Here is a 26,734-nt window from a genome sequence, read left to right as displayed (position 1 = left end):
CACTGCGTTTTATAAAGAGTATCAATTAGTATTAAAGGAAGCAAATGGAAAAAAAAAAATCATCTAGCGCTAAATATTTTAGAGTCCTGATAGCTGCTTTACAGAAGAGGACTGGAGATGCACTGGGTCCCTTGCTCCCTGGTCTCGGGCATGGAGGCACTCCCCAGCCCGTGTGGGGAGCTCTCCTCACTGGGGGCAGGGGTCCGCCAGCTGATTCAGGCTCCTCACTGTGCCCAGGACACTGAGTTCACACAAGGGATGAGTCAGAGACCCAGGCCCGCGCGTGTGAGCTGCTGTCCTCCAGGCCTCCACACCACCCCGCTGTGCCACGGTCAAGTCAGCGTCTGGAGCCCGTCTCTGAAACCTACGCTCTGCAGCTATGGAAGCATGTAGGCTCTTGGCAGACCAGGCATCCTGAGGTTTGACTGGAATTGTTTGTTTGCTTAAAAAAAAGTCTGCAGATTTGTGGCCTCCTAGAGATGATTATTCTTACATGGTGACAGAAAACTGACTTCAGAGGAATTCCTTACTGGTAAATAGACCAACTGTCATTGAGACCCCAAATGACCAAATCTAAATAGTCCTAATTCAACTGGCATTCACTTACCTTGGTAACATCATCTCAGAACCACCAGAGCCAGATTTGAATAATATCTATGTGACTTCAAATCCCTTTGTCTATTCTATGCAGTTTTTCTGGTGGGAGGATTATTATTATTTATCTTTTTTACCTCAAGCCACTGGTACTTTTTATAAAGTCATGCTGATCCAAACACACAAAAACCATTAGCAAATAGAAGCAGATCACAAAAGAGAGGTCCAGCTTTGCAGGTAAGATGCACAAGGCCACAAATGAGATTAGCAATCTTCTTTGTTTGTACTAGTAAGAATAAATGACCTGATGTAATTTTTACTACTTAATCTTCAGGTGAATTTCAAAATTCACTTGAGTAAGACTTTAAAATGCAAAACCGCCGCACATTCTATAGAGCTTTTCCTTCAAAAGACAAAACAGTGAAGTGCCGTAGAGCAGAGAACTGTACTTTGTGACGTCTAAGAACTCAGTAAAGGGCTTCTCGCGATTCTTTTCCTGCAGCTTATTCATACCTGAGCCTCTTTTTAACCTTCTTCTGGCCAGTTTGATCTGATCCTGTAGAATCTGTACCCAGTCTCTTGGGCCAGGAAGTTTATCCACATGGTTAGCAGTACAGTATTTTTCTGTGAAGACTGAAAGAGAATGTTAAATATTGTTAAGTACTTTAACAAATAAAGCATGCAGATCTGAAATAGGAATCTATCCTAAGAAGAAAAAAAAAGTGTATTTCTAAAAGGCCTTAAGTTCCGCAGTGGGAACTTCAATGTCTTCAGTGTCTATACTACGTTCCTTGGGTAAAGATGGAGATTGGCAGGACCCAATCTCCCAGCTTACATACAGCGTATGGTGCTTCAAAATGCAACTGGCTATACAAAATAAGTAGTTCTGATGTAACCACTCTATTTGTTCTACATCCATGTATACATGTCTTATATGAGCAGAGGAGAATATGTTACTTATGGGACTACTGGCACCATGACAAAATTCAGCAAATGGATCATTACTGTTGTTAAATCTGATCTCAGGCAAGATCACACAAAATGTAATGCAAGATTACACAAAAGGATGGCATTCTCATGGTGTTTCCCACTAACTCAATCAGCACTCAAATAATAATGCAGCTGTATCTTAATGCAAGTCCTGGTTGTACTTTGTTAGCCTCTCGTGTGCTGGGCTAGCACCTAGGAGAGCACCCAGCGAACTGTGGGGAGCGTTGCGGCAGGACAAGAGGGAGACAAGACGGTGGCCTTCTGAAAGCCACACAGCCATCCACACGCTGCTGCGGACATTTGGGCTTCCCTCCACTTTGGAGCACTTTCACACCCCATCTGTGCAACCTGCTCTCCGTAAGGACAAGGCGTAGCATGCGGTCACCTCACGCTGCCTTCTTGGTATTTAAAATACTGGCAGTTTTAATGTTTTAAAGGTTTCTGTTAAAAAGAAATGACAAGGGAAAATGTTGACAGATTCAGCCGTACAAAACTGTAAAATTTCTATTGAATGAAAAAGGAACATCTCATCAGAATAAGAAAAGCTGGCTGTGCTCAATATGACTGAAATGGTTCAATAACTACCACCAAAAAAAAAAAAAAAGTTCAAATACAAGTGAAACTTCAAAAGTCTCCATAGATAAATAGACAAAGCATATGTAGGAAAAACGGTCAGCTAATATATAAACCAAAGAATTGCAAAACACACTCTATGGCTACTAAATTAGAAAAACAATGTTAGAAACTAATCCTTAATATTGATAAGCTCGTGGGGACCTGGCACATTCAAACACTACCGTTGGCATAAATGGCAAAACCCTTTTGGGAAATAAGGTGGTAAAATATGATGAGAGGCTTTTAAAACCTTATACCTGTGGCCTGAGCCTCTCACTCCCCGAAACTTATCCTAGGGAAATGATCTGAAAGGAGGAGGAAGGCCACATACAGAGGCAGTGGATCCAGTTGTGCAGGAAGCGATGGCCAGAAGCAGTGGGGAGGCTGGTTGTGAAGGGAGTGGGAGCTGGGGTGTCCCTGGAGGAAGCCACTGAGATCCTCTGAGTCAGGGCAGCACGAGTGAAGGGGGCAGGGGTGACCAGACCACCAGACCGGTATCTAGAACTGGTATTTTTGGTGAATCCTATGACCTGGTAAACATGGGAGAAAGGGAACATTTGAGGGGAAAGGTGGGCTGTACTGGGTTTGGTTGCGGACATGCTGATCTGGGGTGTTTGTAAAAGCACCCCTGTGGGGACCGCTGGCAGATATTTTGGCACAGAAGCCTGTAGTTCAGGGAAGGGATCCAGGGAGAAGATCTGGGCCTGAGAGGTGCATACCTATACGGTAGTCAGAACAGCAAGAAAAAAATGTTGGGCAAGGAGAACATACGGGATGAACAGAGCACTGGGCCAGGCATGGAGCCGGAGGGAGCCCCAGCCAAAAGGAAAGGGGGGCACAGGATAGATGAAATCAGGAGACCTGGGAAGTGTGGTCTTGTAAAGACCAGTGAGTGGCACTAATGAAGAGAAAGGACAACAGTCTACTATGTGCAGAAGAGAGTGTCAGGCACACGGTTTGCAAAGTGTCACCCAGAGGTCCTCAAGGGAGTGGTGGGGCGGCCACAGAGGACATTCCCCAAAAACCGCGTTCAGTGGGGGAAGGAAGAAAAGAGGGGTAAGATGGCAAGCTAGGGAGACATGAGCATGGTTTACAGGCTGAGGGAAGCAGCCAGCATTCTGAGGCAGGCAGGATCCAGGAGAAGGAAGGAAACAGTTACAGGAACCTCACCAGAGGAAGGGAGGTGGTGGGGTCTGGAAATGGGGGCTGCCCTTGAACAGGAGCAAGACTTCCCCCTCTGAGCCCTGACAGAATGGGAGACAGGGTGGGTTTAGAAGGGGTCTATGTTGGAGCAATTGCCCCTAAGACCTCGCTGACCCAGTGGCCAGGGGCATGGAGAGCATGGAAAAGATCTGGAATTGCTTCTAAGAAGAGGAATAGGAAAGCAGCAGACGTCGGATGTGAGGCTGCTGAGCAGAAGATACGCCTACATGCTTGTGGTGGCAACAGTCCTGCGGCACCCTGCGGCTCTGAGCTGGGAGTGGCGCCACTGGATGGTAGGCCTGGTCCAGGTTAGGATTCTGCTGGACGGTTCTGGCAGAAGGTCAGGGACATAAAGCACTTGCAGATGCCAGCTGGACTTAATTACCTCTGCTTTCTTCACTCCCCTTCTCCCTACCCACATATGGAAGGAAAGCAAAAGGCTCCTGTGCTTGAAAAAAAAAAAATCCATGGGGATCAGGGAATGGAGTATCAGTGGGGTTGGCAAGGAGGTGCCATAGAGTAAGGGCAATTGAGAATATCACCCTGGAGTATAAAGCATCAGCGGTGGAGCCGTTCCATATGAGCATGCTAAGGCATGGTCACTGCGGATGAGGTCTGGACACGATGTGGGTAGGGGGTCAGGTGGATTTTTTGTGAGGACAGTGAAGTCACTCAAGGGGCCAGCAGAGGGAGAGGAAGGCGTGTAGCTGTGATAAGAGCCTTGATGGAAAGGGTCCACCCCAGCACCAGCGGAGCAGAGGAAGGGGGAGGACTAGGAAGCATAAGTAAGGAATGGGGAGAACTCAACCAGGCTGCCCAGTATGTGGCCTGTGGGCTGGGCAAGTAGGTGGTCTCTATGTGGAAGGGATGCAGACGGAGTGATATTCCTGGGCGTAGGTGTGCTCTTGAGTCTCCTACGTCAGATCACAGACCTCTTCAAGGGTCTTCATTTATCTTGTCTCCCTCAAAGCACCAACCACAGTGCCCTGTACTGAACAAGAAGTCAAAAATATTTGACAGACACGGGTTTGTTTCTAATGGCAGCAGGTATAATAGCTCATGAATTTAGGAAGTTTTAATTCATGGAATATAAAGAAACAAGTCTGTATTACATCCAAATGCCCACAGTAACATTTCCTAAGCAGAGAATTGCCAAAAGGTTCTCGAAGACCCATTTTTAACGAAGAGAAGAAAATAACTATATTTAGTGCAGTTTATAAGAAAATGTGTACCACAAAAATGACGGAATGTATCATCTTACCAGGTAAACATCTCCCTCCCTGTAATATTATTTGTATAATTAATTTCCACAGCAACCCCTCTTAAGATTGTGAAATGCGTGTGTCCAAATTAGCACACACTAGAAAGTGGTGGTTCCGAATTACAAAGTCGATGTGGGTTATGCCAACATCAAAAGGACTCCCGGCAACCAACCATGTCAATGACCAAGTGTAGGAGAGCCAGAGGGAAGGCTCTGGAATGTCTTCTCCCAGTCGGTGAAGGACTTCCAAGCAGATCCTTCTAATCTAACCTTGGGCTTAAATATTTTCTCACCCACTAAAAAGGTGATGGTTTCTGGTTATTTATTTTCTCCTTTCAGTTACGATTTATCCGTTTACAATTAAGAAGAAGCCGGGGAAATCTCTGTCTTCTGGGTCTGTATCTGAGACCTTTGAAGGAACAGCATTAGGCTTCTCGAAAAATACCTATACCACCAAATATTTCCACTGGGTGTATTACTGAAGTTCTATTTCATGGATTACATTCTAACTTAAAAGAGACTTTTAACTTGGATCTATCTACTGAAGAGGAAATCCTCTTCTCTGTGACACGCGCAGATGAGGCCTTAGAACAAGGCCAAAAGATTGTCATTGTATTGATCCGAAAATGCTCAATATGCTATGTGAATAGAGGTATTGAGTAAGCAGAATATATTTTGCTGTCTGAATCTATAGCTAAAGGTCAAGCTATTATCCTGGTAACAGTTCCATTAGGAGTAATGATGTGAAAAGAGGCATTGCATTAATGCACTGGGTTTCCTACTATGTTAATGGTGGGTCATTAAGAATCATAGAACAATTTGCATTCATCCTTTGAAAGCAATAGGTACTAAAAAGAAATTTCCCTCTTTTTTTCTATTTTCGTATATTAAGGAGAAGCAAGGACTAATTTTAAACAAGTCCAAATAATCTGAGCCAGCAGATTAAAGGCAACAATTAAGCTATATAAAAGAGTTAAGGCATCTCTTGTGCTTAATATAATTTGAGGTCCCAAGGTACAAAGAGTATGTTAAGTCACCAGGGAAATGACAAATGTTCAATTTGATCTGTACATGAATAATGACTTTTCTCATATGCTTGTGTTCATTTGAACCATGCCCTTTAATTGTATATAAATAATGAATAAGCTGGTGGTGGCTGAGCAGAGCCTTCCCTGGGAAACGCAGCATCTAATGTAATCATCAATGAGCAGGGGGCGTATAGTGTGTCTGAATGTGACACGCTGAGAACACAGGGACTGGCCGTGCTCTCCAAACGGCTATCTGTTCACAGTGGTTTCTAGAGGGCCCTTCATTTGGATTTTTTTCTGGCTCCCTATGCTGGGAAAGGCAAAATATGGGGTGGATTGTTAGAGGAAGCCACTGGATCGCATAGACACTTTGAGAATCAGGGGGAGATCTGCAGAGCTTTGGTTTTTCCATGGCACCTGCAGAGAAGGCTACGGCTGACCGTGGAGAGCTCCACTTCTGATCTCGTGGAGCCCCACTTCTGATCTCGTGGTGCCATTTTAAGTTAGGGTCAAACAGACACGTAGAAATCAAGGTGGACGGCAAGCAGAACTGCAGCCGGTCCTCCTGGGACTGGCCCCTCTCCCAAAGCATGAGAGGGGCCAGGGATGCGGGTGGGAAAAAGGGCTCTCTCTGGGGTAGGTCAGTAAGTAGGTTGGTGGGGTGTTGGGGCTGTGCCAAGGAGAGGGAACCCCGGGGGGCCAAGCCTGCAGTGGGAGTAGAGGGAAGTTTCCCTGTGGGCTGCTCCTGGGAGCAACCAGAAGACCACCAGCATCCTCCCCTGGCTCCCTCCTCCCTTTACTCTTTTAGAAACTATTATGTAGAACTTCCCGTGTGCTAAATATGTATCTATCTCATTTAATGGTTGCTGTAACCTGATGGTGCGGGATCCTGCATTACAGACAAAATCAAAAGACAGGCAGGTTAAATAACCAGGCCCCGACCACATGGCTAATAGGGATTATTTTCCACGTAAGTTATATAATTTTTAATTTAAGGTTACATATGAGCATATAGACTTTATAAAAGAATAATGATTGAATTCTAAATATAAGCAAATCGATAGTTAAATTAATGTTGTGAATGTCGTGAACACTGAGCTTACTTTCATCTACACAAAAGAGAAGCACAGGCAGGGGACGTGAGGAAGGACGAATCAGATGAGTTGGGTGTATGAGATCACCTGCCCTTCTAGATCATGTGGGGATGGTTGGCCTGCAGGAAGGGAGGGTGAAGGAAACTAGGTGTTGGGGAGGATGGGTGGATAGGCATTTTCAACTCTGAGACTGAGGGCTCTGGTCCACATCTGACATGGCTCTAGTAAAGAATATATTTTTCTTGAGGATAATAAAACTTCATTTCCCAAGTTCATGGGGACAACCGAAATCCATAAATTGTAGGCTTGATACCCATTCCAATAGTTTCTTAAGGTCACGAGAGATATGGAAGTTAAGGTACCAGAAGAGAAAGGGAAAGAGCTAGAAGGGCTGGTGGATGCTGCAGGGTGTTCTGGTGCTCTAGATCTTGAGGCAGGTGCTACTGCTCTATGGATTGGATCTTAGCTGTGCAGCTTCAAAACTGGTTTTATCAGATCACCCAGGGGTTCATGCCTGAGAAACTAGCTCACAATAACTAAACCTACAAGGGACTGATCAATAAATCACGATGCAATTAATTAACGTGTGTGGGAGGGATTATCTTTCTAGTATCTGAAACCTTTGATGTCATAACCCAGTACTCTCACTTCTTGGAACCAAGGTGCTGGAGTGAAAACTAAACCGAAGGTTTGAGTTGAAGCAAAGGCAGTTGGATGGTGTGGGCTCAACACACCTAGCCAGGCTCAACAAGGATGCCTCTGGGAAATCGACCCTCACTGCCCCCTTAGCCCCTGCTGCCAAAGTGCCGTCAGCTTGGCCACGGCAGTGATGGGCACTTGACCTAAGGGAAGCCAAGCCCCAGATAGCACAAAAGGATGAGCTTTTCAGAATAGCAAGCAATGAGAGAATGAGGGCTTGAGCAGTAGCTACAAAACTGAGACCTCAGGGTGTGAGTAGCCCTGATACACCTTGCAAACCAGAATTGTGGAGGGCAGGGGGCAGAAACGAAGTGGAGGAAGCCAGTTGGTGAGGAAGATGAAGGTGATGTGTGGAGAGAAGAGGGGAGCCAGAGAGTATGACAAGTGTCTCGGGAGGAAGGCAGGCCAAATGCAGACTCCGTTCCCACAAGATCTATTGTGCAGCCCCACAAAACAGCTTCCTCCTAAGGGAGTGTTAGGGACACTGTGCTTTGAGACCAAAAGAGCCTTCTTGAGAACATTTTATACACACTGGAGTAAAGCTGCCTCCTCCTCCTCCCCCCGCCTTTTTTTTAAAGTGAGCTCCATGCCTAGCGTGGAGCCCAATACAGAACTTGAACCCATGACCCTGAGATCAAGACCTGAGCTGAAATCAAGAGTCAGACGCCCAGCCCAGGGGCCCCAAGTAAAGGCTGATTCTTAATCCACCATCGGTTACACACAAATGACCACCAAACCCTATGATTACAATTACAAATTAGTTCACCAAGCAAATTCATAAGAATCTATACCTAGACTTATAATAAAGGAAACAGAGAATACCAAAGGCAAAGTGATCTTAAAAGCAGCCAGACGGAAAAGACAGATTAACTACAGAACAGACTGATGGCAAACCCACAACAGCAACCAAACTGCAAAGCCAGTGGGAGGTTTTCACATCGCTCTGCAAACACAATCCCCCAGTCTAGAGCAAAGTACTCCACTGGACTCCATGCCAGTCGATCGTGAGGGTGAAGTAAAGAAATGATCAAAACAGAGACTGAAATAACTCACCCCACGAACCCTCAGTCTTTACTGAGAATTACTACAGGTCACAGCTGAGGAAGAAGAGCAATGAAAGCAGAAGGGAAGTCTGGAGGGGGGAGGGAGAGGGGGAAGGAGAGCACAAGCCGTAAGATACTAAAAACTCCGGCAAAGCCAACCTGATAAAAACTGTAGCACTGGCTCAGAGGCAGACAAAAGACCAAGTGTAAACAGGTAAAGTGCGACCTCAGTATAGGACCAAGGGGGAATGACGATTCATGTTAAAAAAAAAAAAAAAAAAAAGGATGGTGCGAAAATGATTGATTGCTCAGAGAGAAAAACAAATTAAATTCTTCCCTCACATTTTAGGCAAAAGTAAATTCCAAGTGGATGAAAGATCTGAATATAAAAGGTAAAACTTTAAATCTTTGTTGGGGAAAAAATCAGGAATACCGTTATATAAGGGTGCCTGGGTGGCTCAGTGGTTGAGTGTCTTACTTAGGCTCAAGTTGTATCCCAGAGTCCTGGGATCAAGTCCCACATCAGGCTCCCCTTGGGGAGCCTGCTTCTCCCTCTGCCTATGTCTCTGCCTCTCTCTCTCTCTCTGTCTCTCACAGAGAATAAATAAAAAAAATAAATAAAATCTTAAAGGAGGGATCCCTGGGTGGCGCAGCGGTTTAGCGCCTGCCTTTGGCCCAGGGCGCGATCCTGGAGACCCGGAATCGAATCCCACGTCGGGCTCCTGGTGCATGGAGCCTGCTTCTCCCTCTGCCTATGTCTCTGCCTCTCTCTCTCTCTCTCTCTCTCTCTCTCTGTGACTATCATAAATTTAAAAAAAAATAAAAAAAATCTTAAAGGAATACCATTATATAATATAGTAGGGAGAATTTCTTGAAATGGGCAACCCGCCCCCACCCCGCCCCGTCAACCTCAAAACCAACCACAAAGCATAAAGTAGTCTGTCTGGCTGTTAAATCTAAACTTTGGTGTGATAAAAGAGATCACATGCAAGGTTTTCACAGGCTAGAAAATAAGAGAAAACATTTGTAGCACATGCAACTGACAAAAGAATTCATCTAAGTCAACAATAATACAATGGCCTATTGGAGAGAGAGAAAGGATAGAAATTCACAGAGGAAAAGAACCAAATAGTTGTCAATATGGAACGATGGCCAACCGTAACAATCAGGGAATCCACCACTGAGGTGTCACTAGAGACCAATCAGACTGGAAAAATTAAAGTCTGTTAAAACCACGTGTTGGCAAAAATGAGGAAAAATAGGATTTCTTATTCGCCGCTGGTGGATATGTAAGTGATATGTCACATCAGAGAGCCATTCGGCAAGGCTTAATGAAGCTGAAGATGCTCACACCCTGTGGCTCGGTTCCGTGGTGTGTCCCCTGGAGAAACTCATATATGAGCCCCAGGAAACACAAAGGTGACTGTTGCCACCAGTAATCGTGCACAAGAACCACTCTAACTGTCCCTTAATAGCAGACTGTGGAAAAATTGCTTTATTCATATGGTGGTTAGCAGTTAAAATAAATAAACAGGATTTATAATGTAAAAATATGGATAAATCTGGGGGGGGGGAACGGATGGAAAGTTGCAGAAGTACAGGAAGAGGCTCTGTATGTGGATTCATAAGTTTACAAGACAGGACAGGTGATTTACGGACACACGCTTAAGCAATAATGTAGGAAAACGTGAGAAAGAGTCACAACAGCTTCAGGTTACTCTGGAGTGGGCGGGAGAAAGAGAAAGGAGATGGGAGAAGGACATTTCAATTCTTTTTTTTTTTTTTTTTTTTTTTAAGGAGGAGGAGGGGCAGAGGGAGAGGAAGTCTTAGGCAGGCTCCATACCCAGCGCAGAGCCCCATGCAGGGCTCATTCTCACCACCTGAGCTGAAATCATGACCTGAGCTGAGATCAAGAGCAGGTGCTTAACCGACTGAGCCCCCCAGGGCACCCTGAACATTCTGATTCTTAAAAAAAAAAAAAAAAAAAAAAAAAGACGATGGGCATGAAGTCAATATAACACCTGTTTTAAACCTCCATGGTAAGGTGGGGAGAAAACGAATCCATGCCATGCTCTCATCAGCCTACGAATCAATCAGAGTTTCTCCTACGATGTTGCTGGGATGACATCACTTCTGACTGGACCTCAAGTCCGCTCCTTACGCCCACTCTCTCTGGAGGGGGGGGGTGCGGGTGAAGACTCAGTACTCTGTCTGCTGGGAGTAGCAGGGAGAAGGTGTCATCCACCACCACCCCCCCAGCTGAAATGTGACCGTCTCAGGCAAGGCACCCACCGCCTCCCCGAGTTCATCATCCAGTGGTTTTCAAAATAACAACATGTAGTGATGAGATTCTGCACTTGACAAGGGCAGGGGCCGTGGCTCCCTGGTGCACAGTGGCTGGCACGTGTCAGGCAGCAATTCATGAAAGAATAACCCGAGAAACGTTTTTTTCTCTGGTCTGTGACTTAACCTGAAAGAACTAGAGAATTTCTTCAGTAAAGAGCTACAGGTCTTGAGGTCACACTAAGCCCTGAAGATCATTTAACTGTAAGGTTTAGCAAAGTTCATTGACTAATGCACCTAAAAATGAAATCTTTAAGTTATGAGTTAAGAAAATACAGTAAAGCAAACAAGAATGCATCCATTGATGAAATGAGAATATCCTCCTGGATTATCTATGCAGGAGACTGTGGGGCAGGCCCTCTGGTCAAGTAGGGTGAAAGATGACCATAAGGACCATCAGGGCTGGAACTTTGAGCTCGTGGCTGCAATGAAAGGGGCCCTTGGTATCTGTAAGATTGATTCACAGTCATATTTCTTTAATTCTCTAGGTTTACTTCTGAGAATCTGGACTAAAGTTACCAAACCATAGAATTTCTGAACTGGGAGAGACTTCTAAAAATTAGCCAACACCCCCCCACCCCCCCCAAGAGAAGGTCGTCTTTCAAGACCTTAGTGGCAGAGGCAGAAGTTAAGTCTATACCCACAATGCTCCTTTCACTATCCCCAAACTGGTGGGACTTTGAGGTCTCAGCAATCTTGTTTAATCACAGCAATTCTCAAAGATTTGAGGCCAGAGCAGTCTGGTAGAAAAGAACAATATCCCTTGTCTTGCTTTTGCCACAATGGCATCTCTGTCTAAAAGAAAGTGCCTTTAGTGGTTTCTCAAATTAAGCAAAGTTAATTTTAAATTTACTTCGATTTAAGAGAGCCCTCAGCAGAGCTCATTTATGATACAACTTAGTGGGAGATATGATTAACACTTTTCTTTGGCTCGCTGCTACAACACATGTTTGTTTAACATGTTTGGTATATTTCAAGGGAATAAATTATATCTGTGAAATATTAAGGTCTGGATAATAACCAGTTTTGCTGTAATGGTGTTTTGCTATTTACTCCCTTTTCTGGGCAAAGAAAAATGTTTCAGAATCACAGATTTATGGAAATTCTACTTGGAAGGCATCTTGGAAATAGTGTAACTCACTTATCTTCTAGAGCAGAGCTGAAAGAATCATCAGTTCAAGAAGTCGGGCAAGTGGCATAAAGACCGCTCGCACACCAACGCTCCCTCTACTCAAGCTCTGCTGCACGGGGCGCTTCTAGATTTGTCTGCTCTGCATATAAATGATGAGAAAGTACTGATTTTTTTCTCTCCTTTTTAAAGCCCAGGTTTTGTGCAATATGAACTTTCGAAGTCATTCCCATGAGGTCCTGGGTTCATGCCCTGGCCAGTAAATTTGGAAGCTTTGTCCACGGTAGCAGAGTAAGTTAGGGCATGTTCTATTAGTTCAGGTACTGTCCTGTCCCTCACAGCCACCTATACTCAGAGATGGCAAAGGTATTTAGGATGAGAGTGATGAGCTAGGAGGGCAGTGGTAGCAATAGAGCCTCACCTATGAGGATCAGTACATTTGCCACCATGCCTGCCACTGCTGGCCTATGGGTGCTGTGTGGTGGTGTGACATCAGGGTGATGACACTGGGTGTCAGGACAGGCTGATACCTCAGAGTTAGGCTTTTGTTTCCCGTTCTTTTTTAATGGTGACAGCCCCCCTCTAATTGAGATCGGCTTTAGGAGAATTTGGAGGCTCACATTTTGAGGCTGACAATATAGAAGTTCTCTTTGATACTGTCGAGGCACTATGTTGCCATGATGATGAGTACAAGGATGGATAAGCAAACTGAGGTATCCAGAAGTCCTGAGATGGCAAAAACCGGAACACTGGCACACTGAGCCTGCTTATGGGTTGCATTATGGGGTTTATTTAAATCACAGTCCTGCAGCACCATTATTAACATCTTAAAGATGATTACTCTCTGGTATGAATGAAAGCACGACATGCTACTCCTTCCATGATGCATACGGGGGACACTGCTGTGACACTGAACAGAAGTCAGAGCTCTCAGGGCCTCCATCATACAGGGCAGGTTTGATATTCGGGATCACCTTGATGCTTCTCACTCACAGGATTTCTACCAGTCCCGATTGCTGTGCACCACTTGATTTGTTTGTTGGCATTGTTTCTTCTCATCTTCAGACTTACATTCTGCCTCCACTGAGTTGTCACAGGGAAGCTGTGTAGTTATCCTGTTATTCATGCCCTGTGTGCATCCAATGTAGTGGGGCTGTGTTTGCATTTTTAAGAAGCCACCTTTTTCAGTGAAGATACACTGACCACATCGTTCCTTCCATCCTTCTTTCCTCCCTTCCTGTATTTATTCATCATTGATTATGTGAGTGGCACCGTGTCACATGCTGAGGAACAGGCAAAGCAAATCTAGGAGTGATCTCTGGCCCACAGGGGCTTGTGGTCTTGCTGAGAAGACAAGATGTCCAAATGTAAATAGGATGGTCACATACCCTGATTTATCCGGGACGGTTCAAAGTGCCTGTTTTCCCGGTGAAATGGTTAAGACCACTATCTTCACTCTACTAAGTGTCATGGTTTGGGAAATAACTGATATTGTCATCTTCCACATAAACCATGAGTAGCAAAGCAAAGGGTTAAGGTAAACTACACAAAGGTAATGTGTGCTACAGGAATGCAGAGAAAGGAGAAATCCGTGTAGGCTGGGACATGGAAAGGAGAAATCCGTGTAGGCTGGGACACTGGGGAAAGTCCCCTTGTAGAGGCCATGAGACATGGGCTCAGCCATGAAGGGTTAGATTTGTTTAGAGAGAGAGGGAAGAGCATTGTAGCCCTGGGATATAGCGTGACTCAAAGTCCACAATGAGAATGTGATGCCCGGGATCCCTGGGTGGCGCAGCGGTTTGGCGCCTGCCTTTGGCCCAGGGCGCGATCCTGGAGACTCGGGATCGAATCCCACGTCGGGCTCCCTGCATGGAGCCTGCTTCTCCCTCTGCCTGTGTCTCTGCCTCTCTCTCTCTCTCTGTGACTATCATGAATAAATAAATAAAATCTTTAAAAAAAAAAAAAAAAAAGAGAATGTGATGCCCGAGGAATAGTGTCCACAGTGGGCTGGTTCACCTGGAAGGAACACTGGGACAGGTAGTTGCAAGGAGAGAGATTCCAGTAAGGTAGAGTCTGGAAGAGCCAGAGTTTGGACTTGATGTAACGGGCAGAGACCGGTTAGGTAGGGGAAATGTCAGGAAGTTTTATAAGGAAGTGTTATTTGGCCACATGCTAATACAGCAGGAACTCGAGTGGGAAATGCAGGGGAGTGAGGATATTTAGAGATTTTCCAGACCAGCAAGGACAAAGTGATGCCCAGCTGGATTAGGATGCTGTCACAGAAGCTAGAGACCAGTGACGAGGGAGCAGGGACCAAAGAACTGACAAGGCTGGGTTAGCAGGCAGGATTAGGGGCAAAGGCAAAAAGGCGCTAATGAAAATTCTGAGCTTTCAAACGTAAGAAACAGAATGTTGATGCCTCTACCAACAGTGTGGTTGTGAGGGGGTGTTATGTCCGAAGCCCCAGGCCACCATTCAGGGTGTGTACTGTGGGCATAAGAAGGACACACTTGACTCTTTCAAAAGAGGCCAGGCCCAGGCCCTGCAATGAAGCTGGAATGTTCTGCATATCTTAGCCCTCACTGTCAATGATCTCATTTGCTCCTGGCTTCTGTGCACATTTCTCATTAGGGTTGGCCCCCACTTAGTTGCACATGGCTAAGCTGATGGTATGGGTGGTGATGAAGAAGAGGTGTGGGAGGGGTCTGCTTAAAATAACGACCACTGGGTTTGTTCTATGATCAAAGGTACATGGTTGATGAGAGGAGGCGAGGGTTCAGAGAAACACCAGGAGCTGACCATGGAGAGGCATCAAAACCTAAGAGCCAGATGCGAGAAAGAAGAACACGGAAACAGTCAGTATAATGGGAGACGTGAGCATCAGGAGCAGCCTGTGGGAAGACAGGACTAGCTTCCAGAGGCAGCCTCTCTTCTAAGAGTGCTTTTAACAGGATAGATGCATGCTTGCTTTTAGACAAAGATGTCTTGAAGGCAGCCAAAATCGATGACCGCTTTCAGTTCAATTTTAAATGAAGGTCTATGGATTTTCAAGGGGTTTCCTTAATGGAAGCTGACATACACTCTTAGTTTTTTTGTGTGGGCTTACCATCAGTCCATAGTACTACAGGGACGAGAAGTATTCCATGATCATCTGCACGCGCGCCTTTAGGGCAGAAATTCAAGCGAGCATCAATTCCTGAGTCTCTCAGATTTTTGGGGCATAGCTTGTATGCGATAGTAACTGTTGATGGAACGGAATCAGAACATTTGTCAGATTACTGGTGCCCACGATAGGCCCAGGAGAAAAGGTACAAGGAATGTATTTGACCAACTGTTGACTTCTTATACAATTCTGCTCCCCTACAATGGGAAAGAACAGGGGTGGGGCATTATTGCCTTATGATGCTGGTGAGCACCTTGGATCAGCCACATTACTGGGGGAGCCACACAAGAAAGGCGATGGGTAATGCAGAAGACACCGCTATTTCCAGGGCCATGGCTGGCCTGTATGGTGCCATGGTGCAAACCAGGAAGGCACCCCTTCCTCAGGACAATTTCCTTGCGTCTGCCAGAACACTGTCATAATAAATATACAAGTTGACAACATCAACAACGGGAAGGGTGCCCGTAACATTGTGCAATGCACAGTCACGCTGGAGTGGCCTGTTTGTGCTACAGAAACTTCTCTCTTTTGACAGGAGGCTGTTTTTTTCAACTCTAGGAGTGGTATTAAAATGCAGGCTTTGTAAGAATTCAGTGACTGGGAGTTAGAGTTGAATCCTCGAGAGTTAGCCCACAACCGGCTCCTGCCCATTATGTGAGAGGCTGAATTAAAGAGCCATGAGAAGCCACAACCTTCTTAACAAATCTCCCCACACTTCCACTTGCTCCTTATGTAGCAGGCAGATGGATCTTTAATTTGGAGGAAGGCGAGATTCCTTTTCTGAGCTTATGGAAGACCAGTGACAAAGCAGAGACAGGCTTCTGACTTGCTGTGGCCCAAACACCCAAAATTCTGATTCATCAGGTCTGGGATGAGGCCTTTGGAGGCTCAGGAAGAAAATTCAAGCAGCACGGCTCTGGCCAAAAACCCCTGGGGTATATTTCCCGGCACCTATATTCACAGGAATTTAAATAGTTTAAGGTAAACAGGTTGGTGAGGACTCAAGGCCCATCAACTTAGAGCAGACTTAAAACAGCTCTGGGGGCAAAAGGCTTTCACCCAATGTTTTGTTTAATGTAAGCTGCATTAAACTTATCCTGTGGTTAACCTTTTCCATCATTTTTCTTTGATATACTTCTCATTCTTCAAAGTCTAGTTCAGAGTCAGGGCTGTACATCCTCTGTGCTTTCTCCCTCTATTCACAAGTGGGTGCTTTGACATGTGTTTTGTCCTGTCCTGGAGTATGGTTCTGTGCTATGGCTCATTGTTTCCATGTCTGAAGCTCCACTGCACTGTACGTTCCTTAAGGTCAGAGGCCATGCCTTCCTCCTCTGTAAGTCACTGGTTCCTGGCTCCCAGTGGGTGGGCACTAACATTGGTGGTATTCACAGAAATGTCATGCCTGTTGATGACTTCTGTGTTTGTGAGGACAATGGTAGTGTGAAGGTTTTGGGGTTCTCATGATTTCTTCAGTACTGGAGAAGCAGCATGGACCATGTCTTTGGTGTCAAAGTTGGCTACAAGTGTTCCAAACCTGCAATTGAGGAGACTGGCTGCCAGCTTGCCAAGAATGGGGACCATGCTTTCTTCAAGCCTTTAGTGAGAAGGCCATATGGAAAACTCTACAGCATTTGTTTAGTGATCCAGATGTGAGAGTCGTGCTGAGGTCTGGAAGAGCCTTTCTGCCACTTTGGTAAACTAGGCAGTTATTTCAGGGAGGTCTTGGGGAGGCATGGCAGGCTTGTATAAAACCAGGAACCTTGCATAATACAACAGATACAAGTAACTTTAAGTTCAAGAGGTGCAAAGGATGAGAGCCTTCGACACATGCTATCTTCTCATTTGTTGCAGGAGAGAAGTAGGGCAGCCTTCAGAGAAAGGGCTGTTCTTAAGGAACAGAGGAATGAGAATTTCACAGGAGGGCTGTTGTATGTTAGAATCAGCCATCAGCAGCAGGAACTTGATGGCATGCATGGTTTCTCCAAAGGTGGTGTGAAACCACCTGTGTCAGGGTCCAAAATCAGATTTCTGGGACTACCCTATGCCTACTGAATCAGCTTCTGAGGATGGGACCCGGATATCTGAATTTTGAACCAATATCCCAGGTAATCCTGACATGAAACTGAAATATGGGACTCACTATGGAAAGGGTTGAACATACCAGGTTTTACACACAGACTGGCCAAGTTTCAGTATCACTTATCTGTCACTGGGCCTTCATAAAAAGTGAGAAAATACAAACAACACAACTACATGAGAGTTCCCGAGCCGAGAGACAGCTATGTATGTGAAGTAATTATAGAGTTGTTACATATTATTTTGCTGTTATATATTATGCAGTTTATCCTGTTTTAAGCTGATCTGTTATGTAAAAATATGAACAGAAAAATTAACAAATGATTATGCATCTTCCAAAAGGATTCTTGAATTAAAGCATTCATCAATTGGTTTCAATTGCCAAACAGTTCAGCTAGAATTTAATTTACAGACAGTTTCGTAAAATTACTTACATGCAGTGTGACTTCCAAGCTCTGTGTACTGGAGAGTCTCAGAAGTGTCTCTTTTCCTTAGGGAAGGGATGGCACTTCAGTTCTCCTCCCTAGCATGATGGGACCAATTATCACTAGCTTTAAGGGAAGACCTGCCCTTGAAGCTGCTGAGTAAACTGAGGTATAGCTGCTGCCTTTTATCCAGAAATTCTCTTTGAATATGCTTTGCATACACAGTAACCAACTGGTCGTTTTAAGTAATTTGTATAGCCACCTTCCTACTGGAATTCATAAAAAATCCAAAAATGCTAAATTTTAAGATTGAAATTTAAGGTTGGGTTATCTCTCTTCTTTCCTTTCAGATATCCCTCTCAGAAGGAAAGAATTGTGCTAGATAGTGGCTTGGGAGCCATACAGACCTGGAACCAAATCCTGGCTCTACCAGCTACTACATATTTATCCTTAAGTTACTTAATTTCTCAGAGCTTCGGTTTTTTCTCCTGTAAATGAAGGTATCACCGACTCTGTGAGGGTGTTCAAACCCAAGCTCCTGGTCCGTCCTTGATCTTACGGAGAGTTCTTAGGATCCACAAAAGTGGCCATCAAAAAATAAATACTAAATTGGAGGTATATCCCATCCCAACCATACTAATTTATGTCTCTGTGAGATCAAATAAAAAATAGTCTGATGTGCAATAAAAATGCAAAATAAAGGTATTCTGAAAGAACTCGTATAGACCCTACAAGTCCCCAGAGTTGTCGGGATAAAATGCAAGGTTTTTGGTGGCCAGCTCGGCAGAGCCTCTGAGATGGTGATGCTGACCATAGGTGGGCTTTCTAGTCTTGTGAGAGGCATATTAAGTTTCTGGAGGACCACCAACCAAGGAGTGTTCCCTCACGGGGAGGCTGTGACCCCCTGCAGGTGGGAACTGCTCTCCAGGGGAGTCACAGTTTGGGTTTATGTGTGTGTTTGTGTGTTGCACAGAGTCTACTGAGAGCAGTTGACTGGTCTTTCATTTGACAGGTGTACGCAATTTCCTTTGAAAGCAAGAAGACTCGAGAATCTAGTACAGTTTGATAGTAATAAAACTTTCTCAATCATCATGAAGCTGAATTTAAAGCCATAATCCAGGTTCTAAAAATTGTTTTATAGCAACTATATTTCCTGAAGAGCATCACTGGAGATCCGAGGAGTACAACAATATTTAGACAACTCTCACTAAGGCAAACTGTACTGTCTCCTGGCATATGATATCTAGATTTAGCTGGTCTCCAGCAGGTATAGCATGAAGCGAGGAGAGTGTACCTGGGTACTGACCTCCATTCTATGTTCTGGCCATGAAATCAATTCTGAATTAAATCCAAGATACTAAACTATCCTCAGCACTGGAATCTAAGGCTCTACTTAATAAGATTATAAGTTGCTTCTTTCCAGCATTAAACTAAAGTGCTCAGGTGACTGTTTCTAATTAAAGATCCTTTCATCATCAATACTTTGTCCTATTTATAAATGAATTTTTAATGAATTACCACTAAGTGTTAACCACCATAAAACAGAAGAAAATATGTGAAAAGTGTGATCTTTACAAAGAGACTTATGTTTTAGTTTCAAGATACTGTCATGGGGAATATTAATTATCACTACAAAGAACCTTGTTAATAATCCCCCAATAAACTCCTCTTCAGCCCACCTCTGTTCTTACTTATAAGCATTTTTTAGATTTTTGTTCATCTTTTCCCGCCACTGCTGTTTTACCCAACCTAATCACTTCACTTGAAACAGAATGCAAAAAAAAAAAAAAAAAAAAAAGAAACAGAACGCAGCCCTTAGTGTTATTTTTAATTCTAATGTTTTATAAAATCGACCAGTCTTTGTATATTCCTAGGTTGTAGAACTTTTGAAATGAATACGGTACTGATGCATTAAAGGATAGAGAAGAAAGACAGTATTTAAGATTTGTGAAATCTTGTCAAAATATGTGGCAGATACCAATAGTGACATGAGTAGCTCTGCCTCCATTATGTACAAAGAAACCATTTTATTTTTTCCCAGATCACTCCAATTCAAAAGACTTGGGTTAGGGAAGCAAACTTCCCTTTCTATCTCTACCAATAAATAGCAAGAAAAACTGGGGAGAGTTATAAGACCTTCAATTACGAACTACTTTCAAGAACCACTTTCTATTATAATACGTGGGTTAATGAAAGTATGGTTATATATGTAAAGGAAAAAAGTATTAGGAAATTGAGAGAGTTGTAACCAAATTTATACTGAATTTTGGTTCCCCCCCCCTCTTTTTTTTCTCTCATTGATATTTTATTAACTGGTAAATATTTACAACATTTTGATGTCAATTATTTCAAACTGGTTGGGAGAAGATATAAGGGTGGGTATTTAGTTCTTGTCAACTACTAAAGGCCAAAGTCAAGATAAAAAAGAAAAACCCATGTCTGTTCACTCACCCAACATGTATTGATGGAAACTCTACTATATGTAAAGCTCTTAGTGAAGCACAAAAAGAAGTAAAAAAATATTTAACACAGAGCTTGTCTTTGGGGTGCTTATGAGAAATTATCAGAATAAATCAGGTAAAAATATTGGCTGACCATTACAAACAGCATATCCTTCTAAGAATGATAAATCTGATATCATTGTCATACTTTGAATAAAGATTTTAGGGGGAAAATATTGTAGGAATTATGGAGGCCTTTCAGCTTTCTATATATTCCTACGGTCTGGATTTTTTATAAGCGTATACTATTTTTATAATTAGGGGAAAAAAATCTAGACCAAAGTATAAACATTTATGAGTAAATACTACAAGGAAATAAGTGAATATATGATATTTGTTGACTTAAGTTGGTGCTTATGGTTGGGTTTCTATCTGTTTTAAAGTGTTTTGTTGTTTTAATAGAATTTCAATGCCAGACATAATTCAACAATAAAGGAAGTGTATGGAAAATTTAAGTTCTTTGATTTGAATAATCTGTATTGTGTATTAGGAGTGGAAGCCTCGTTAACCATTTTTATTTCTAGCTAAAGAGTAGGGCTGTGAAGAAAATAAAGGCATATTCTCTAATTCTCTGTGTAATATACTTTTTCAAACTATCGTAGGATGTCCAGTCTCAACTGAAAATGGAAGAATAAACTCCTATCACTCTACTTGTAATGATATATTTCATTATCATCTATTATTAGGGTAACTCCTCTCCTATCATTAAAATGGAACATGGTCATTTACGGTTCCCTGATTTCCAAATACTTTCATACTGTTAATACATTGTCCTGGAAAAAAAAAAGGAAATTAAAACAATTTCTGACTACATTTCAATGTGTCTAAGAGCCTCATCATGAAAAGCATCATCAGCTTTGACCTTCATGTTTCCAGAACGCTCCAGCTACATCAAATTGCAATGGGACCCTTCTTGACTTCACTTGGTCTCACTTACATCACTGACCATTTTTCAAATTCAGTAATCTTGTTTTTACTGTCACTTCAGGCTGAATCATTCTTTTCAGAAATGACACAGATTGTAGTATCTCTGCAGCTTTTCTTATTTAATACAACTCAACTGTCACCTTAAGTGAAAAAATTCTGTTGGAGAATGAAAAATCTTCTGTTAGTGAAGGCTTAGATCCTTCTGGCCACGAACAAAGGGTGTTTGGTACTTGCTAACGTCATTTAAAAATCACGTTATTTTGTAAAGTTAATCGCGGGTTTTTCCAAGTATTCTTTAAGCACTATTAAATTCATTTATGCATTTTGCAAGCTAATGGGGAGCAGGAGTGGGGAGGGAAGGCTCTCCATGTCTAGTCCCAGGCCACAACCCCAGCCAGGCAGGAACGAGGCAGTGAAGAACATTCTTATCGGCAATTTTAGTGTAAATTAAGGCCTGATCTCAAATTCCATTTTCATGGTAGTTGTGTTTACATTGGAGAATTCATTTACGTTCCTTTTGAAAATAACATTTAAGTACTTCTATTACCCGAAATTACATTTGTCAGAGTCCTACATAGGGACGTTTTAAAGTTAACAAATAGGTCTAGGATGTGTAACTGGATATAAATGAACTCATATATGCATATGTGGCTTTTTTAATGGAGCTCAGGTATGTGTTCACAGTGCTAAGTGGGAGAGACTCACGGTTTTCTTTCCAGGTGACTGGCGTGACTCCATACACAAAACCAGAGGGAGCAGAGTAGGCCCGGAATAGGTGGACATGCGCAGGGCGTGGCTTCACAGTGGGCTCATTGACAATTAAAACGTCTTTAGAAGCCAGGACCTAGGTAAAGCAGCTTCCGAACTTTGGAGAGGACTGTTTTCTTTTATTTTCCAAAAAGTATCCTAGCTTTATTCTTATTTATAACTAAAAACTGAAGTCAAAGTTGTTTTGATGAAGTTCTTAGAAATTACTAAGAGAGAAGGATACTTTCATCTTAAGAGACAATTAAGAAAAAACTTTTTGGTTCTGCAGCAAGACAAACTGGCTCTGAAATCATGATTTTAACAAGTCAACATCACCTTAAAATACCAAATCCTAGTGATATTTGGGGTGCTGAGTCGCAGAGCTCATATACCCCAAAGCCACACCAGTTGCCAGGGGCAAATTAAATTAGCCTCTGGTTAGCTGACTGCAGTTTCAGCTGTATCTTTACAAAATGAAGGCAAAGCTCAGCAAAGAACCCATAAAATGAAATGATGCAGACCAACCTTTTATTGCACCCACAATATTTTGGTCTAGTCCTTTCCGGTTGTCATTGAGTCCTCTTTTCCTCTTCCCATTGGGTAAGGAGTTAGCCAAAGTCTTGTCATCAAAAAATGCACACACCAGCTTTCTAAACAGAAGGCTTCCTGAGCGAGTGTAGTTTGACAATATAGAGTCCAGCTGTGATTTAGGCATGAACACATCAAAGCCTTCAGCAAGTTGCACTTCTGGCTACCAAAAGAACATAAATATTTCATTAAAAGCAACATTTGAAGCATTTGACTTTGGGCATATGCACAACAAAAAAACCATCACTAGCTACTGAAGTGTCTATATACTACGAACAATGTGGTTTTGGTTCTGTGTGCTAGTATATGCAATTTATAAAACCAGTGACTAGTTGTTACTCACAAAATAAGATGCTCTAATTCTAGCATTAAGTCTCTTTGAAAGCAACAGAGAAGAGTACCCTGAAAATACATTCTTGTCTTCAGAAACAGTCAAGAGAAGACAGATCATCACAAACTCATATAACTGTAGAGCTACAGGGGACTTGAGAGATTTCTGGGTGAAATACCCTTATTTTTTTAAATGAAGGAACTAAGGTCCAAAGAGATCATAACAAGATGACAAAAATAATCTGAATGTACTCAGTGCATTACGCTTTACTTTCTCCTACATTAAATAATTTCATTTCATTTGCCTAAGCACGCAAATATGGGGCTACCCAGAGGCCTATGCTCTTTTTTTTTTTTAAAGTCTTTTTTTTTTTATTTTTTTTTTCATTTATTTATGATAGTCATACAGAGAGAGAGAGAGAGAGAGGCAGAGACATAGGCAGAGGGAGAAGCAGGCTCCATGCACCGGGAGCCTGACGTGGGATTCGATCCCGGGTCTCCAGGATCGCGCCCTGGGCCAAAGGCAGGCGCTAAACCGCTGCGCCACCCAGGGATCCCGCCTATGCTCTTTTTACTCTGCCAGTGTTTTTCAGTGGTGGGACTATATTTTTCTCCAGTGAAAACTTATGTAAACAAATACATAAAGTAAACAACAACGATGAGCAGGTGCCCCTGGCAGTTTCATTCTGCCTCTCACCCCTACTACTTTTGGAAGAAGAATCTGAAGCCATGTCCCAGACCACCACTGAAAAATCTACATACCAGTCACGCTGCTTCCCTGTCACGGATTTTCTGACTAGGATGCTGGAACAGAAGACCTATTAGGTGTCTTTCAATTCAGACTCTTAGTAGTAGGATATAAACTCAGATGGTAATAATTACTCTGTCAGCGCTCCATGGATGCTTACAGCTTGTCTTTTCATCTGGCAACCTAATGAATACTTGGATTTTCAAAACTTTTGCAAACGCCTTCCTTCCCATGGAGGTGGCCACACACCCTGTCACTGGTATTTATGTGACATCCTTATATGGCTGCATTTATTATACTGTGTAATTATGTATTAGATTGTGGCCCTTCCTGACACCCACAACTCAGACTTTGTGTCTCTTGGGCCTGGCACATAGTAAGTACTCAATAAATTCTTGAGTAGCTAAAAGTTCATTAGTCATAATCTAAACTACTAAGTCATTTACTGTTGATTATAACATGATAACTCTGCAGGAGTATTTTTTTTTATTTTTATTTAGTTTTTTAAAAAGATTTTATTTATTCATGAGAGACACACAGAATACAGAGAGAGTAAGGGACATAGGCAGAGGGAGAAGCAGACTCCCCACAGGGAGCCTGATGCAGGACTCAATCCCAGAACCCCAGGATCACAACCTGAGACACAGGCAGATGCTCAACCACTGAGCAACCCAGGTGCCCCTAAAAGAGTAACTTTAATGAAGAAATGCAATTGGTAAACTTTTTTTTTATTGGTAAACTTTCATAAGGAAAAAAGAAGAAAATCTCACATAAGTAAGATGTCTTATAACAGCTTATTCTTAGATAATCATACTTATCACTTTGCAAACCTGGTACGACTTTAGATTTTTAGAACCCTATTAGAAACAAGAGGATGTGCGATTAGGTTTTCTTCTGGAGAAGAGGAATTACTACTTTTGTTTGTCCTGGTGTTTCTCAAAATGCCTAGCACACTATGGTCAGAGGAAAGAGGGCATAAATGATTCAGATGATGTGGGCAGTTTGGGAGCTGCACTTCCCAAAAGCAATTCTCAACTGGATTATCCACAAAGTCATCTCATGTCTCTGCTTCACTTTTCCTTTCAGCTTTTGGTCCCTGGATACTTGGCAAGTATCACTACACTAACAGAGTGCTGTCAGACTCGTTGCTGAGTTTTGGGTCCTGCTGCTGGTAAAGGGTGTGTAGGGGCATTGCTGGGAGCTGGGGACTGTACCCCCGACTCCTGGAACAGAAGCTGGCTCACACTGAGTGCTCAGTGCATGTTTGCTGAATGAGTTAATGTGGAAATATTAGACTGAGTGAATTTTATCAACATCATCTAAGATGAAGTTTTATTCATAACCAGAATTTTGCTGTGCCTATCTATGGCTGCATTTAGACCTTATTCTAAATGAACTGATCCCAGATTTTAGCTTAGTGTTCCTATACCATTTTTAATTTTTATTTCACTATTTATTTATTATTTAAATGCAATTTGCTAACACATAGTGTAGCACCCAGTACTCATCATGTTCTTATATCATTTGAAAGCCATTAAAAAAGGATTCCCAATTTACAGAAGCAGCTGCTTGTAGGTCTATGAAGGGCTCAGATGATATAGAAGCCCTTCAATTTTCAGGAGTCAAGAGGGGAAGACACCGACTGATCTCATTCATAGATCTCTGTTGAATTCTGATACCATCAAACAGGTGCTTAAGACTCAGCCACCTGACCTGAGATTCCCAGAACTTGCCTTTGGACTTACCCTACAGGGCTTGACCCTGGTTTGAGGAATACTGACCTCCTCTAGGTACTAGGCAAAAATGAGCCACCCCTTTCTTCACATACTCAGTCTTTTCTATGAACTGTGTTTCTAGCACTTTCCATGCTGCATTTATTTGGTTGAGAGTTTGTGTTTCTCATGAGAACATGCGCTCTTTTGTATTCAGAGTGCCAAATGCCCCATCATTGCCCAATAGATATTTGTCAGAATAAACAAAACACTATGTAAGAATTCATTTAAAATTCATTCATTCAAAAATAATATTGATTTAGAGACCTTTTAGCCCAATATGAAGGAAGTGTGCTTGAAAGCCTGCCAGGCCATGGTTCAGCGTACCAGACTTTTTGGGGCAGCACTTGTGCTAACTCAAGGAGCAGACTGCTTGGAGAACCTGACTTGGTCAAGACATATTTATTGTGTGTGTAACTCCACGTGCAAGGAGTTTTAAGTCAGGCTCACTAGATGAGATACATACACAAATATTACATAAAGTACAAAGTGATAAATGAGATGTGCTGGACGCAGAGCAGCATCTGGTGGGTGAGGGGGTGAGTGGGGCCGGGGAGGGGCAGGATAGTATTTTAGGAGGGCTGTCTGGCAGGGCTGAGGACACAGAGGCAGTTGCTGCTTCTAGAGCTTGCTGCCATTTCTGAAACTAAATATCTGGAGTTTTCCATGGAGCAAGGAGACTCCCCCTGGGATCATATGGTCTCTTGATTTCTGAGACACTATCCTACTGCAGAAGCTGTCAGTGTTTCCCAGTCCACTACCTGCTGATGGACAGATCTTGTTATTTGGAAGTGTTCTTACCAGATCAAGGAACGTGAACTCACTCAGTTATGAGCCTGAAGTCAGTTTTATTACTTGAGGTAGTAGCGGCAGCCAGGAGAGCAAGGGTGACTCATCTTTGCCTCCTTCCTGATCTTGAGGTCCTGTTAGGCAGATTTCTCAGCTCTTGTAAAGGGGCACTAATGCTGTGTCTACAAGGGACCCCAAAGCAACAAACCAATTCCTTAAAAAAATGGTGTTGCTTTATTTTCTGAGACATGAAGAAAACTAATCTCAAATTTTTATTATGAAACCTTCTGATATCCTCTATTTTAGAGAGAAAATTGCAGTGTACTGTTATGTAGTGAGCACATATATTTAAAAATAGGTTAAAACTTCAATTGTACCATTGAATCTCTTCCTTCTGTTTACTGGTGCTGGTTTATTTTTATTTTATTTTATTTTATTTTATTTTATTTTATTTTATTTTATTTTATTTTATTATTTTATTTTATTATTTTTTCTGGTGCTGGTTTAAATGAGATCTCTGCTTACTAAGGATGCCTGTGACAGAAACACTATTTCAAATGAGTATCATTTTACAAACAAGACTTTCTTTGACGGCATCACTGTCTGATATTTAAGCAAAGACAGATCGCTAATACACTGACAGGTTCTATTGTTTACTGAGGGGTTACG

At 42.8% G+C, this 26,734-nt stretch overlaps 1 protein-coding gene across 14 annotated transcripts in view; it reads right to left on the bottom strand.

The window, feature by feature from the left end:
- The window catches only part of BEND7 (BEN domain containing 7), an 81,227-nt gene that overhangs the window by 13,326 nt on the left and 41,167 nt on the right, over positions 1 to 26,734 (bottom strand). For 12 of the 14 annotated variants that reach the window (XM_077897175.1, XM_077897176.1, XM_077897169.1 and 9 more), the window contains 3 exons: positions 22,364 to 22,589; positions 15,106 to 15,240; positions 1,108 to 1,227 (listed from right to left, as the gene is read on the bottom strand). In XM_077897175.1, coding sequence (XP_077753301.1) covers positions 1,108 to 1,227; positions 15,106 to 15,240; positions 22,364 to 22,589 — 481 coding nt within the window. The remainder of the gene's footprint in view (positions 1 to 1,107; positions 1,228 to 15,105; positions 15,241 to 22,363; positions 22,590 to 26,734) is intronic. The other 2 variants (XM_077897172.1, XM_077897173.1) reach the window with 1 other exon arrangement.

This window comes from Canis aureus, chromosome 5, assembly GCF_053574225.1.
Source record: "Canis aureus isolate CA01 chromosome 5, VMU_Caureus_v.1.0, whole genome shotgun sequence".
Taxonomy (NCBI): Eukaryota; Metazoa; Chordata; class Mammalia; order Carnivora; family Canidae; genus Canis; species Canis aureus.
This window is presented reverse-complemented; position numbering and strand designations above follow the sequence as displayed.